We start from the raw sequence: 14,395 nt of genomic DNA, 5'->3' as shown, positions 1-14,395 counted from the left end.
GGTGTCCACGGAGTGACCACAGACACGTGGGGGTATCCATGGAGAGTGATCACAGGCATGTGGGGGTGTTCAGAGTGCCCACAGACACGTGGAGGGGTCCACGGAGAGTGTCCACGGAGGCACGTGGGGAGTCCACAGGGAGTGCCCACAGACACATGGGGGTATCCACGGAGAGTGATCATAGACATGTGGGGATGTCCATGGGGAGTGACCACAGACACATGGAGTATCCACGGAGAGTGCCCACAGACACGTGGGGGTGTCCATGGAGAGTGGCCACAGACACGGGGTATCCATGGAGAGTGCCAAAACGTGGGGGTGTCCACAGAGAGTGCCCACAGACACGTGGGGGTGTCCACGGAGAGTGGCCACAGACATGTGGGGGGGTCCACAGAAGCATGTGGGGAGTCCACAGAGAGTGACCACAGACATGTGGGGATGTCCATGGGGAGTGACCACAGGCACATGGGGGTTCCACAGAGAGTGACCGCAGGCATGCGGAGGGGTCCACAGAAAGTGAAAACAGGCACATGGGGGGTCCATGGAGTTTTGACAGGCATGTGGGGGGTCCACAGAGAGTGCCCACGGGCACGTGGGGGTGTTCACTGAGAGTGAGCATAGGCATGTGGGGGAGTCCACAGAGTGTCCACAGGCACGTGGAGGGATTCACAGAATGTCCACAGGCACGTGGGGGTGTTCACTGAGAGTGAGCATAGGCATGTGGGGGAGTCCACAGAGTGTCCACAGGCACGTGGAGGTATCCACGGAAGGTGTCCACAGGCACGTGGAGGTATCCACGGAGGGTGTCCACAGGCACGTGGAGGTATCCACGGAGGGTGTCCACAGGCACGTGGAGGTATCCACGGAGAGTGTCCACAGGCACGTGGAGGTATCCACGGAGGGTGCCCACAGGCACGTGGAGGTATCCACAGAGAGTGTCCACAGGCACGTGGAGGTATCCACGGAGAGTGTCCACAGGCACGTGGAGGTATCCATGGAGGGTGCCCACAGGTATCCTCAGGGAGTGACCACAGCATGTGGGGGTTCACAGAGAGTGTCCACAGGCATATGGGACGTGTCCGGGGGAGTGACCACAGGTGTGTGTGGGATGTCCATGGGGAGTGACCACAGGCATGCGGGGGGTGTCCACAGGGAGTAGCCACAGGCATGCGGGGGGTGTCCATGGGGAGTGTCTGCAGGCGTGCGGAGGTGTCCATAGGGAGTGACCACAGGCATGTGGAGGTGTCCATGGAGTGTGACCACAGGCATGTGGGTGGTGTCCATGGGGAGTGACCACAGACATATAGGGGAGTGTCCACAGGAAGTGTCCACAGGCATGTGGAGGTGTCCATGGAGTGTGACCACAGGCATGTGGGTGGTGTCCATGGGGAGTGACCACAGACATATAGGGGAGTGTCCACAGGAAGTGTCCACAGGCATACAGGATATGTCCATAGAGAGTGACCACAGGCATGTGGGGGGTGTCCACGGGGAGTGACCATAGGCATACAGGATATGTCCATGGAGAGTGACCACAGGCATGTGGTGGTATCCACGGAGTGTGTCCATAGGCATGTAGGGGTGTCCTTAAGGAGTTCCACTGGTCTGTGGTGAGTGTCCATGCAGAGAGCACCTGAGCACACATGTTCCCACAGGGCAGTGGCTGGAGGCAGGTCAGGAGCAGAGAGCTTCCATGGCCTGCTACCTTTGAGCATCCTTGGTGGGACTGAGGACCTGCCTGGACCAAGTTCATTTGGCCCCAAGGCCCCTGTATGCTAGGTCAGGCTGAGGGGACGCTGCCCAGCCTGCCTGTACTTGTGGGAGAGCTGAGGAGGATGGCTCCCCATTTGTGAGGAGGCTAAGAGGAAAGGAGATGGCCTGAGGGCCACCGGGCTCCTCCCAGGCCTGGGCCTGCAGTCCTGCATTCTGTGGATGCCTCTCTCCTTCCTGTGGGCTAAGCCCTCTTGAAGTCCCGACGTTCACGTTGCAGTGAGCTGGGGAGCAGAGCCGCAGAGCGCATTCAGGATCCCGCACTAGTGGGGCTTGAGGCCCGCAGCTGGGGCAGCCGCCCTGCGTGGGGGAGCCAGGGTGCTTGGGGGAGCCGCCATGCGTGGGGGCGCCGCGGTGCGTGGGGGCGCCGCGGTGCGTGGCGTCTGCTCCCTGCTCAGCCAGCTTGCCATGTGGCCAAGCACCCCAGTCTCTGCATGCCTTGTGTGTGTGGATAAGGATCATTTATTTGAAAGGCAGAGTATCAGAGATGGAGAGGCAGAAAGGGGAAAGAAATAGCTCACTCTGGTTCATTCTCCAAATACCCACTGCAGTCAGACCCGGACCAGGCTGAGGCCAGGAGCTGGGAGCCCTCGGCCTCCCATGTGGCTGCCGTCCTCAGCTCTTTGCCCAAGCTCATTGGCATGGAATTGGATCAGCAGTGGAATGGCCAGGACTTGAAGCAGCATGCATACAGGCTATGGGTGGGCCCCCTGTACCATGTGGCCAGCTACTTGGTGAGGGTCCTGCATGGTCGCTGGTGTTCCTTACATCTGGCTGGGATGGTCAAGTTGTGATCTTTCCCGATACGTTCTGGTAGGATGAAACTGAGCTGTCGTCCCTTCCCAATCTGCGCCCTATGTGCAGTGAGTACTAGACCCCAGTGCTTATGCAGTGCCCTCTCTGAGCTGCCCACAGTGGCCAAAGACTGGGCCCACAGCCCAGCTTGCTTGCTGCTGGGTCATGGGAGCGCCTGGTGCATGAGCAGTTTCTGGGGATATACTCGTATTTGTTGGAATTGGAGACTTGAGTTTCTCAGGACACTAAGGGAGGGCTCCACTGTTGCTGTCAGAGAGCTCAGTGGCGTGTGAGCCGCCCCTGTGCAGTAGTGGTTGCTTGGCCTGTCACTGTCAGAGAGCTCCGTGTAGTGTGGGCCACATCTGTGCAGTAGCGGTTTCCTGGCCTGTCACTCAGAGAGCTCCGAGTCGTGTGGGCCGCACCTGTGCACTGTCGGCTGCCTGGAGCGCCCGTTCACCAGGCAGCAGTTGCTGTCATTTCGGACCTGCTGGTGCTCAGGTTTCCCATATCTTCTGAAGCAAACACCAGTTAAAGCATTCTGTTCCGATGGAGACAGCTGGCACCACCGTGGCTCGCAGGTGCTCAACCTCGGGGTAAGGACCTTCTGTGCCACATGCTGGGCACACAGTGAGGTACGAGACTGCATGCCTAGGATGCTGTCCTTCAAAAAGATGGGGGCACCAGCCAGGGTGAGGCTCAGGGAATGCCTGAGTGCCAACCAGCCCTCCGTGAGGCCCCGTTCTGCTTAGTGAGATTAAGGCCTGGGGCCTGCCTCTCGCCCTGGCAGCACTCATGCTGGACACTGGCACCTGGCATCAGCATTTGCTCCAATGGTTTTGTTTGGCATGTGGCTGCAGCCCTGGTGTTGCCAGAGTCCAGGGCTGTCCTTGGGAGCCCCAGGCCTCAAGCCCAGTTCTTCTGTAGGGTCCGTAGGGTCTCCCAGCAAGCATCTCCATGGAGAGCCACAATGGCCCTAGGTCTTCCCTCTTTATCCACAAGTTCCCTGTCTTCCCCACCTCCACCCTGCCCCAGTCTCTGAGGGTGACGTATTGGCACAGGGAGAGGCGCAGCTGCAGGCCCTGCCTGACTGAGGGGAGTGGGCTGTGCCCTGACGGCGGCTGTACTGGGCCCAAGGGGCTGGCATTGTGCCCTGGCTTCCGGAAAGGTGCGCAACAGAAGTGCTTGGGGTTCTGATCCAGTGCTCTTCCTGCATCCCAGGTTCAGGCATGGACAGAGGATGGGCTTGTGGGGTTCCAGGGACAAAGCCAAACTCAGACACAGGCAGAACCTGCCGTGCTGCCGCCTGTCTGTCGTCACCGTCTGGGGGCCTCCCTCCCGCTGGCTCAGCTCTGTTGGGCTCTCACGTCCCAGCTGCGGAGCACCCTGGCTTCCCTTGCTCCCGAGGGCTAGCGCTCTGTCCAGGCACCTGCCTTGGTGGGCCCGAGGCTCGCCAGGCCTTCCCTCCGAGAGCTGCCTCAGAGCAGGGCCAGCACGTGGTCGGTGTTTAAAGTTGTGTTTATTTCATCTGAAGGGTAGATCGACTGAGACACAGAGAGAGTCTGATATCAACTTCCTGTCTGCTGGGTTACACCCCACGTAGCTGCAATGGCTGTGCTGGCCAGGCCAAGTCCAGGAGCCCAGAGCTCCGTCCGGGTCTGCCACATGGCACAAGAGCCCTAGGGCCTGTGCGCGTGGGCACTGAGCTGAATTGAAAGTGGAGCATCTAGTGCTCCAATACGGGAGCCAGCATTGAAACTGGACACCAGCTCCCTATGCCATGGAGCCGGCTCCGAGGCTAGGTGTGGTTTGAAGGTCAAGGTGGTTGAAAAGAGGTGCCTGTGCCAGATTGGTCAGCAAAGTGCTTGGTGGCCATGGTGGGGGACATGGTGACCTGGAGCTCGTGTAGGCTGCTGGGTGGGGCAAGCTGGAGGGTGATGTGTTAAGGAGTCAGTAAGGGCCTCACCACCCCCTGCTGACAGTGGGCACCCGTTGGAGCTAACCAGCTTTCCCTCCTGTTCTCCAGTGGTGAGACCAGCCCAGGAGGAGAAGGCCCCCCGTCTGGTTGGGTGCTGCCCCTCTGCTTGCTGGGCTGAGCGTCTCTGGGATTGTGTTCCCGTCTGTCTGGGGACTTGTGTGTGTCTGTCACACACTGTCCCTTTCCCACTGGACAGGTCCATGCCCTGGCCCTCTGTGGGCATTGCCCTGTCTGGCACACGGCTGTGCATATCACATTGGTGTGGCAGATACAAGGTGTAAACGGCTCCTCCTCACCCCCTCAGCTCCTAGGCCCTCCCAACTCTCAGTACCCTGGTGTCGTGGGGCCACTCTCCTGCCTATTTCCAAGGCCAGCCCTCATCCAGGGTGCAGGCTGGAGGTGGACCAAGGCCTGTCCCAAGTGCATCTGCTGCAGGTGCCGTGGGAGCCTGCCCTGGCATGGCCCCTTCCCTCAGCTGGGCTGGCCTGTGCGTCAACAGGCTGCGGCGGAGCTTGCAGCCAGGCCTCTCGTGGTGATCCATGGATTGTCTGTCCGTTATGTAATGTGACAACACGGGGTGAAATGGAAACCAGATGACCGGGCGGGGCCGAGGGAGCAGGCAGGCTTGGGCTTCCTCCCCCGCCTTAGTGCTGGATGCCCTCGGTGGAGCTGCTGTGGACAGGCTTGTGGGCACCAGCAGCAGCCCTGGCTGAAGGTAAAGGGCCCCTCTGCACGGCTGCCTCTGGCGACAGGAAAGCATGCTGCCGGCCTGGGCTTCGGGGGGCTTGGGGACTTGTGAGCGGGAACCGACAGAATACCAGGGCCAGGGGCTGTGTGTGAAGGGCACACGAGGTGGCTCAGGCACTGGCTGTGTGGCCAGGGCAGTGGCCTGGCTGGCCCATGTACGGGCTGTGCAGAGCCCCTGTGCTGGGGCTCACCCTTGGGGGCAAAAGACCCCTCCTTCGGCAGGGTGGCGCCTGCCTGGCTGGAAGCCGGTGCTGGCTGCCAGTGGGGGGGCGAGGGATGCATGCTTCACTCCAGCTGAAACAATTGCCCCTTCCGTCACTCATCTCTGTGAGGTATCTGTGGGTTCCAGGCAGTGCTGAGTAGCAGGCAGCCGGGATTTCGCCCACTCGGTGAAAGCTTGTACAGTGTTGACTGCTTACTAGGAAGGGCTGTGGGCCATGAGCCCTCTGGGGGATCCGTGTCCTGTGTCCCCAGAGCCCTTGAGAGGTAGGAGGGACTCTCAGCTCTGCCTGTCCCCGCTGTCCATTCTCCATGCTCAGACACTGGGTGGGTGGTGTTCACGTAGTTTCTTAGTGGTGCAAACTTGCCTGAAGGTGCCGTAAGGCTGAGCAGTGTGCCTGGCCTTGTGGGTGGGGACTGCCAGGCAAGCCTTAGGGTGGACACCCGTTGGCATCTGCCTGCTGTCTGCTTCTCCCTGCTTGCTGCTGGCTACCTGTGTAGTGTTGGGCTTGTATGGGCAGGAGAGAGGGCAGGCTCCTGGTGCTGCAGGGATGAGCGGGTATAACATTTCCCAGACCCACACATCAGGTCTGACACAGTATAGAGAGGAAGTGGAGAGCACCTTGCTGCCCTCACTCCGCTCCTAAAGGAGGCGTAAGGGAAATCCATCCGGCCACATCTGCCTAGACCTGGTGTGGGTGCTGAGCGCACAGGGCCCATGTGAAGACATGTATGTAGAATGGCGAGTGGCCATGAGAAGTGGGGGGCAGGTTGGTATTTGTGTGTCCTAGGTGCAGGGCATGGGCCCTGCCCACGAAGCCTGCTGGGTGCCTTCTGGCAGGTGCCTGGCTCGCAGTAGGGCCTGGTCTGACCACATGGATCTTCAGGCTCACGACTCCTCTCCCCAGTCCCTGTCTGGGCTTTAGGCCGCACTGGGAGGCAGGCTCCAAAGGGCTTCAATTCTAAATATAGCCCTTTCTTCTGTTCTTAAAAATAGTGCGTGGATCCTGGAGATACTGGACGCAGTGCCCATGAAGCCTGGTGACTGGTGGCACAGGTGTGACACCCCAGCCCTGGCCCTCCTGTAGAATGGGGTTTCTGGACCCTCGTCATCCAACCAAAGTAGAGAGAAGGCAGAGCCTGGGTGGTTGTGTGGCATGGAAGTAGGCCACCCATGGGGCTGACCGAGTATTCGCATGAAGAGGAGGGGCAGTGCCGTCCAGGGAGGGCAGGTGCCTGTAGTCCTGCTCAGCCCAGCTTCTCTGGACCTGGGTGTGGGACCTCCTCTGGAGGTGGCCACAGATACAGGCCCTCCTGTGCACCCCTATGTATCCCTGGATTCCTGTGGCCTCTAAGGAGATTTTCTGGCTTGGGGATGGAGAGGGAAGCAGGCTGGGAGATGGAGGTGGGAGTGTGCTTGGTTCTTAAACCACATCTCACTCCCTCATCACTCATGACTGGAAAGGGGTACCAGGGCTTGGAGCACGTGCGCTGGTGGTTGAGCAGGTGACCTGTGGCTTAATAGAGGGGCCTTTTCCAGCCTTGACCTGTGAGGCTTGGAGACACAGGGTGGCGTGGCTGTGAGGGATCTGTGTCCTGCTTCCTGATGTCCCCCATGACCAGGGCTCTCTGGCCATTTGGAATCACTCCCTGGCAGCTTTGCTCGCCTTCTAATGCCTGAGAAGATGAAACATTACAGGGAAATGAGTGGAAATTGGTTCCTCCTAGGCACATGACATCCAGAGCAGAGCTGCTTATTAAAGTCAACCCTGAACCATCACCATTTTTAGAATGGAGCCCAGCTCACCTGCATGATTGTGTTCACGTGTGAAGGGGAGGTGTCCACGTGATGGTTTTCACGTGAGAAGGGGAGGTGTCCACGTGATGGTTTTCACGTGAGAAGGGGAGGTGTCCACGTGGTGGTTTTCACGTGAGAAGGGGAGGCGTCCACGTGGTGGTTTTCACGTGAGAAGGGGAGGCGTCCACGTGATGGTTTTCACGTGAGAAGGGGAGGTGTCCACGTGATGGTTTTCACGTGAGAAGGGGAGGCGTCCACGTGATGGTTTTCAGTGAGAAGGGGAGGCGTCCACGTGGTGGTTTTCACGTGAGAAGGGGAGGCGTCCACGTGGTGGTTTTCACGTGAGAAGGGGAGGCGTCCACGTGGTGGTTTTCACGTGAGAAGGGGAGGCGTCCACGTGATGGTTTTCACGTGAGAAGGGGAGGCGTCCACGTGATGGTTTTCACGTGAGAAGGGGAGGCGTCCACGTGGTGGTTTTCACGTGAGAAGGGGAGGCGTCCACGTGGTGGTTTTCACGTGAGAAGGGGAGGCGTCCACGTGGTGGTTTTCACGTGAGAAGGGGAGGCGTCCACGTGGTGGTTTTCACGTGAGAAGGGGAGGCGTCCACGTGGTGGTTTTCACGTGAGAAGGGGAGGCGTCCACGTGATGGTTTTCAGTGAGAAGGGGAGGTGTGCACGTGGTGGTTTTCAGTGAGAAGGGGAGGCGTCCACGTGGTGGTTTTCACGTGAGAAGGGGAGGCGTCCACGTGGTGGTTTTCACGTGAGAAGGGGAGGCGTCCACGTGGTGGTTTTCAGTGAGAAGGGGAGGTGTGCACGTGGTGGTTTTCAGTGAGAAGGGGAGGTGTCCACGTGGTGGTTTTCACGTGAGAAGGGGAGGTGTCCACGTGATGGTTTTCACGTGAGAAGGGAGGTGTCCACGTGATGGTTTTCACGTGAGAAGGAGGTGTCCACGTGGTGGTTTTCGCATGAGAAGGGGAGGTGTCCACGTGATGGTTTTCATGTGAGAAGGAGGTGTCCACGTGGTGGTTTTCACGTGAGAAGGAGGTGTCCACGTGGTGGTTTTCAGTGAGAAGGGGAGGTGTGCACGTGGTGGTTTTCAGTGAGAAGGGGAGGTGTCCACGTGGTGGTTTTCACGTGAGAAGGAGGTGTCCACGTGGTGGTTTTCACGTGAGAAGGGGAGGTGTCCACGTGATGGTTTTCGCATGAGAAGGGAGGTGTGCACGTGATGGTTTTCACGTGTCAAGGGGCCGTGAGTCTCTGCGTGTATCCCCTCTATGTGGAATGAGTCCTGGATCGTGGGTCCGGTCTCAGGCTTCAGCTAGCTGTTCCCAGCTCGTGTGGCTGCCTGTGTCCCTAGGGAGTGTGTTGCTCTGGGTCCTTGACTGTGTTTTGCTGGGAGCTTTGTTTGCAGCTGATTGTGGCGGTCGGTGTCCACGGTTGCTGCTTGTTCTCAGTGCAGGCCAGACAGGACATAGGAGCGCCAAGGAAAACGACTTTGAACTTGGTAGAAGATCACATTCGGTGCCTGTGCTTCTGTCTGCATGTTTGGAAGTTTTCAGGACTGCTTAAGCATTCTTTTTTTTTTTTTTTTAATGTAATGTGTGTAGAAATTGTGTCTTTTTCGTATCAGAACTATGCAGACAGGAGCATCAGACAGCCCTCTGCTTGCCCTACTCAGGCCTGGCACAGTGGCTCAGAGCGGGCAGCTGGCAGTGTGCCTGCAGTCTACCCTTGACCTTACCCACTGTGCCTGGAGCGAGGTGTTGGCCACTGTGTATGGCTGGCCGCAGCCTTGGCAGGAGTGAAGAGCGTCCCTGTGTTGCTGAGAAAGCCCAAGGGGGTGGCAGGTGTTCCCACACGCTCCCTTTGCCAGATGCCAGTGTCCCTGCTGTGCAGTGACCAGGGGTGGGATCCTGACACAGGCAAATGGCAGCAAATGAGATGTGTGGGGCTGTGTGCTCTTGACAGTGACTCAGCCTGCTGCTGGCCCCGCACTGGCCTGTGCACCCAGGCACAGGTGTTGCTGCCTGGGCCCATGGGAGGACAGCGGGACTCTGCTGTGGGACTTGACAGGCAGCTGCTGGCCATGTGGTTCTTGCCTTGTGCTTGGCACATGTGTGTGGGAATGTGTATATGGGGTGTGTGTGGGCACCTATGTGTGGGTGTGTATTGTATTTGTGTGAAGAGGTGTGTATGTAGGTGTGTGTCTAGGAGTGTGTGCGGTGTGTGGAGGGGTGTGTGTGGGGTATGTGGTATGTATGCGGGCATATGTGTGTGGGGAGGTATGTGTGTGTAGTCAGGGTGTGTGGAGGGAATGTGTGTGTTTAGGGGATGTGATGTGTGGGGGGGTGTGTGTGCTGTGTGTGCAGGCGCATGTGTGTGACGTGTGTGCAGAGGCCTGGGTGTGTGTGTGGTGTGTGCTGTGTGTGCAGGGGGTGTGCGTAGGTCTCACATCAGAGTTGCTGAGGCTGCTCGTGCCCAGCAGGAAGTAGGGACGCCTGTTGTTCCTGATTCCCGTTGAGCAGAAGAACCAGCCCAGTGTGTCTGCAAGGCGCTGGGACACTGCCTTCTGTGTTCAGCATGTCCCTCATACCTTGGTCTCTTTCCAAAACAGTGTGTCCTTCAAAGTGCAGGTGTCAGGCTTAGAGTGTGCTTGGCGCCCTGAGCCTTCAGGATGCTTCTTGTCTTGTCAGGTTACCTCCCCTGTCCCCGGTGGAGCCTGGGTCGTTAATGTGCTGTTCCCGATCCACCACATCGCTCTGCCACCACCTGCTGTGGTCGGTTCATGCCTGCCCTGTGCGCGGTGTTGGCAGGCCCACGTCAGGCAGTGCACAGCTCGTACACGCACTGCTGCTGGTGGCACTCCAGCCTTGGCTGCCATGTGGGAGCACTGAGCTTCAGCTTCGGGTCTCAGGTCCACTGCCTGCCTCCAGGAGTAGCATTTACTCCCACACCTGGTGGAGCCTGTGCGTCCCCCTCTGCCCTCCCCTCCCCGAGGCAGGCTGGTCCCAGACTCTGAGGCTAGGGGTGGCCGTTAGTGCCTTCAGATGACCACCCTGAGCTGTGATAAGTCAGTGTGGCTTGGCCCTGAGGGCCTTGAGGATTTGCAGTGGGAGGGGACAGGCCTGTTCTCTGCTGCAAGGGTGCCTGGTCCTGGGCCTGTCTCTATGGGACCCTGAGGACGGGCTCCTAGGTAGGTCACCTGGGACAGCTTGGCTGTCAGTGGCAGGAAGGTAAGATGGGCTCCCTGTATCTCCCTTCCCCTCCCGTCTTCCACCACCAAGCAGTGTGGCATGGCAGAGAAGGGAGGCCAGCAGGTCTGGCTGTTTCTACAGCTTGGGGAGGCAGGGGCCCTGTGGCCGGTTCCCTGTTTTGTGTGGGTGGCAGGCCCCATGTCAGGCGCGGAGTCCCAGCAGGCTGGGGAAGATCCTTGCGTGATGGCCTTAAGTGCTCCATGAGGTCAGTCCCTCCCAGGGGCCTGGAGTCTGGCTGCATCCTCAGCTTGAGGAGTGCCCTGTGGCTGGAGGCCACCTGCCATGCAGCTCTGCCAGGGCTCACACGAGCTGCAGGGTCCCCATGAGTCACTTGCTGTTGTATCTCCCAGCTGCCATCAGAAGGGAACGCATGTGCTGCCGGAGTCAAGCTCTCGTTCCTGGGTGCCAGGAGAGGGAGGGGTAGGGGAGGTGTGGGCAGGAGAAGCGCCCAGGGTGTTGCTGTTGAGAGGCCTTGGGGTTGTCCCCAGTCCCCTCCGCCCCCTCACTCCAGGCCTCCTCCACCCGGGCTGCACCCCAGCCTTTGTCCTGTCCCTAGGTGGACTTTGGCAGGTGCCCAGGAGACCCAGTTCTAGTAGGCGAGTCCAGCGTCTGTGGATGTTCCTGGAGTCCACTGACAGTTGGGACCATGCTTGAGGTTCTGGTCCTGCCCTTAGCTGCCCTACTGCAGGCGCGGCCGTGACTGCAGCACCCACACCGCTGCCCTACTGCATGTGTGGCCATGACTGCAGCACCCACACCGCTGCTCTTCTGCAGGCGTGGCCGTGACTGCAGCACCCACACCGCTGCACTACTGCATGTGTGGCCATGACTGTAGCACCCACACCGCTGCACTACTGCAGGCGCGGCCATGACTGTAGCACCCACACCGCTGCTCTTCTGCAGGCGTGGCCGTGACTGCAGCACCCACACCGCTGCTCTTCTGCAGGCGTGGCCGTGACTGCAGCACCCACACCGCTGCTCTTCTGCAGGCGTGGCCGTGACTGCAGCACCCACACCGCTGCACTACTGCAGGCGCGGCCATGACTGCAGCACCCACACCGCTGCACTACTGCAGGCGCGGCCATGACTGTAGCACCCACACCGCTGCACTACTGCAGGCGCGGCCATGACTGTAGCACCCACACCACTGCACTACTGCATGTGTGGCCAAGACTGCTGCACCCACACTGCTGCATTACTGCAGGCGTGGCCATGACTGCAGCACCCACACCGCTGCACTACTGCAGGCGTGGCCGTGATTGCAGCACCCACACCGCTGCACTACTGCAGGCGTGGCCATGACTGCAGCACCCACACCGCTGCACTACTGCAGGCGTGGCCGTGACTGCAGCACCCACACCGCTGCTCTTCTGCAGGCGCGGCCATGACTGCAGCACCCACACCGCTGCACTACTGCAGGCGTGGCCGTGATTGCAGCACCCACACCGCTGCTCTTCCTCACACACCTGCACTGTGCAGCTCCCAGGCAGGTGGCCAGGCCTCTGGACACCTGCACTCGCTGTGCCACTGAGTCCTGTGCTGTTGTCTTGAGCACTGCACCACGCTGTGTCACTGGATGTGAGTGTTGGGGCTTGGCAGCAGCCTTTGTGTGTGTGTGTGTGTGTGTGTGTGTGTGTGTGTTTGGTTTGGTATTTAAAAACTAACAAAACCAAAGTTGTTGAGGATGGCGCATCTTCTACTCCAGGGCTGTTGGTTGATGTGTTGACTTTGGGGAGATTCATGCAGCAATCTGCCACCCAGTTCTGGGGTTGGAATGTTGGGAACTAGGGCAGGGAGGGACAAGAAGGGTGCTGTGCTGTGTGCTGTGGGTGCTGCCTTGTCCGCTCTACGGCACGCTGATGTTTGAGACGTCAGTGAAGTCAGTGAGCATGCTCTGTATGGGTTCCGCTCGATGCAGTCACATGCCCCTCTCGCCTCAGGGTGATGCCTCCGTGTTTCTGGACCCCGGTGGATGGGATTTCGTGTGACTCATGGCTTTGCCAGAAGGGGCGGAATGTTCCTGTCTGTTCGTGCAATCCAGGGATTTAGATAAAGTGGCGCCTGGATGAGGCTGTGAGTGTCTGCCATGGAGGGTGTTGTGAGGGTCTGGTTGTCCATGCCACATGGATTGCTGCCGAGTGCGACACCCAGGGTCACCAGCTGTCCAGAGAGCTCACCATTGCACCTGAATGTGGGGCTGTGTGGCACATCTGCCTTGGTGCAGAGGTTCAGGCATATTGGGGTGCCTGCTCCCTGATGGGTGGCTGGCAGCCTCTGAGGAACCTCACCTGTCAGTGGGGAGCCTGGGCTGGGCCCCACACTGGAGCACATTCCATCTGCCTCTAGGGTACTCAGCACTGGCCTCTTGTTCCTGGATCCTGCCTCACCCCCATAATCTGTTAGGAAAATTGCTTAGTTTCCCGTTAGTTTTTGGTTGGGTGATGCCCATCTGGGGATCCATGCTGCGCTTGTGTGCTGTCCCTCTCAGCATCTTGTCTGTGCAGCAGTGGGCACATGGGGAGGGCCATGCGTGGCTGAGGCACCCATGGCAGCAGTGGGCACATGGGGAGGGCCGTGCGTGGCTGAGGCACCCATGGCAGCAGTGGGCACATGGGGAGGGCCGTGCGTGGCTGAGGCACCCATGGCAGCAGTGGGCACATGGGGAGAGCCATGCGTGGCTGAGACACCCATGGCAGCACCAACTGCACTGGAGGTACCCGTGGGAGGGGCATGTTTCTCTCGGGATTCAGCAATGCCATTGACTTCTTGTCTGGAAAGCTTGCCAACACTTTCTGGCTCTCAGTGTTCTTGAATGCTCTGACGTGGGTGGCCCCAGGCTTTCCAGGATTTTCCATGTCTGCTGCTGGGCCCGAGCAGGGACGCTGTGGCTGTGGTGGGTGTAGGGTGGCCGGCACCTGCAGCCTCCTTGGCAGGATGTGTACCTACGAGGGCACTTCACCAAATTCACAGAAAATAGAATAAAAAGGCAAGTTTATTGTGGTGCACATTGTTTTGAGGTTCTTGTGTAGTTTACACTTAACATGTTTCCCCTGAGCTTGATGAAGATATCCTCTTTGTGCAGCAAGTTACCGGGTCCCATCTCCAGGGCTGTGGCCTGGCTGCCCTCAGGACAGAGTGGATGTCCTTTTGCAGTGCAGTGGACTGGAGCCCACCCCCTCCCCACGGGCCCCCAGATGGTGGTCCTACTGAGCGTCAGACCCTGCCTGTGCTGGAGCTGGCAGGGCTGACACGCCTTGGCTGCCTTGTCCGTTTGAGCTCCTGTCAGCTGGTGCAGAGGGCAGTAGGTGTGCAGGGAGGAGCAGCACTGCACTGCAGGCTTTGGGAAGTCAGCCCAGGCAGGAAGTGACTTGGTACAGAGGCCAGGAGTGCTCGTTGTGCCTGTGATTACCTGTACCCTTCACATGCCGTCAGATCACTGTTGGACATGGAAGAGGCCCGAGGTGGATCTCAGGGGGAAGTTAGTGTGATAGCCCCACTGCCCAAGGTGGTGACCTCAGCCAGGCCTGGACAGCAGGTGCAGTCGGGAGCCCAGTGGCATCCCTTACGGAGGCTCCAGGACCCAGGTCCCCCTGCAGCCAGGAAAAGGGTGGACCGGTGGGCAGGGCGCCCCCTGCTCCCAGTGGGCTGTGAGAGAGAAACACCATGGTGATTTTGGCAACCTTGGTCTTGGCGAAGCCATGTTGTGAGAAGATAGAAATGGGGCAATGTTCCATGCAGTGGCCCCAGGCCCTGTCCACACCTGGGCTCCTGTCTGCTTCTGGGATTCAGCAGGTGATGGACCTGGGACTTGGAAGGAGGCAGGGCTGAGGTTTGGGCT

At 59.3% G+C, this 14,395-nt stretch overlaps 1 protein-coding gene across 6 annotated transcripts in view; it reads left to right on the top strand.

Moving 5' to 3' along the window:
* Positions 1-14,395, top strand: part of HDAC4 (histone deacetylase 4) — a 162,025-nt gene that overhangs the window by 42,753 nt on the left and 104,877 nt on the right. The window contains exon 1 of one of the 6 annotated variants that reach the window (XM_058665205.1): positions 4,963-5,255. The exons of 2 other annotated variants lie outside the window; for them this stretch is intronic. In XM_058665205.1, coding sequence (XP_058521188.1) covers positions 5,195-5,255 — 61 coding nt within the window. In that variant the 5' untranslated portion in view covers positions 4,963-5,194. Of the gene's footprint in view, positions 1-4,962; positions 5,256-14,395 lie in introns of those variants that run through there. 3 more of the 6 variants (XM_058665203.1, XM_058665201.1, XM_058665200.1) reach the window with 3 other exon arrangements.

Source organism: Ochotona princeps, chromosome 5 (assembly GCF_030435755.1).
Source record: "Ochotona princeps isolate mOchPri1 chromosome 5, mOchPri1.hap1, whole genome shotgun sequence".
In the NCBI taxonomy this organism is placed as follows: domain Eukaryota; kingdom Metazoa; phylum Chordata; class Mammalia; order Lagomorpha; family Ochotonidae; genus Ochotona; species Ochotona princeps.
Note: the sequence above shows the minus strand (reverse complement) of the source record. Positions and strands in the feature narration are given on the sequence as shown.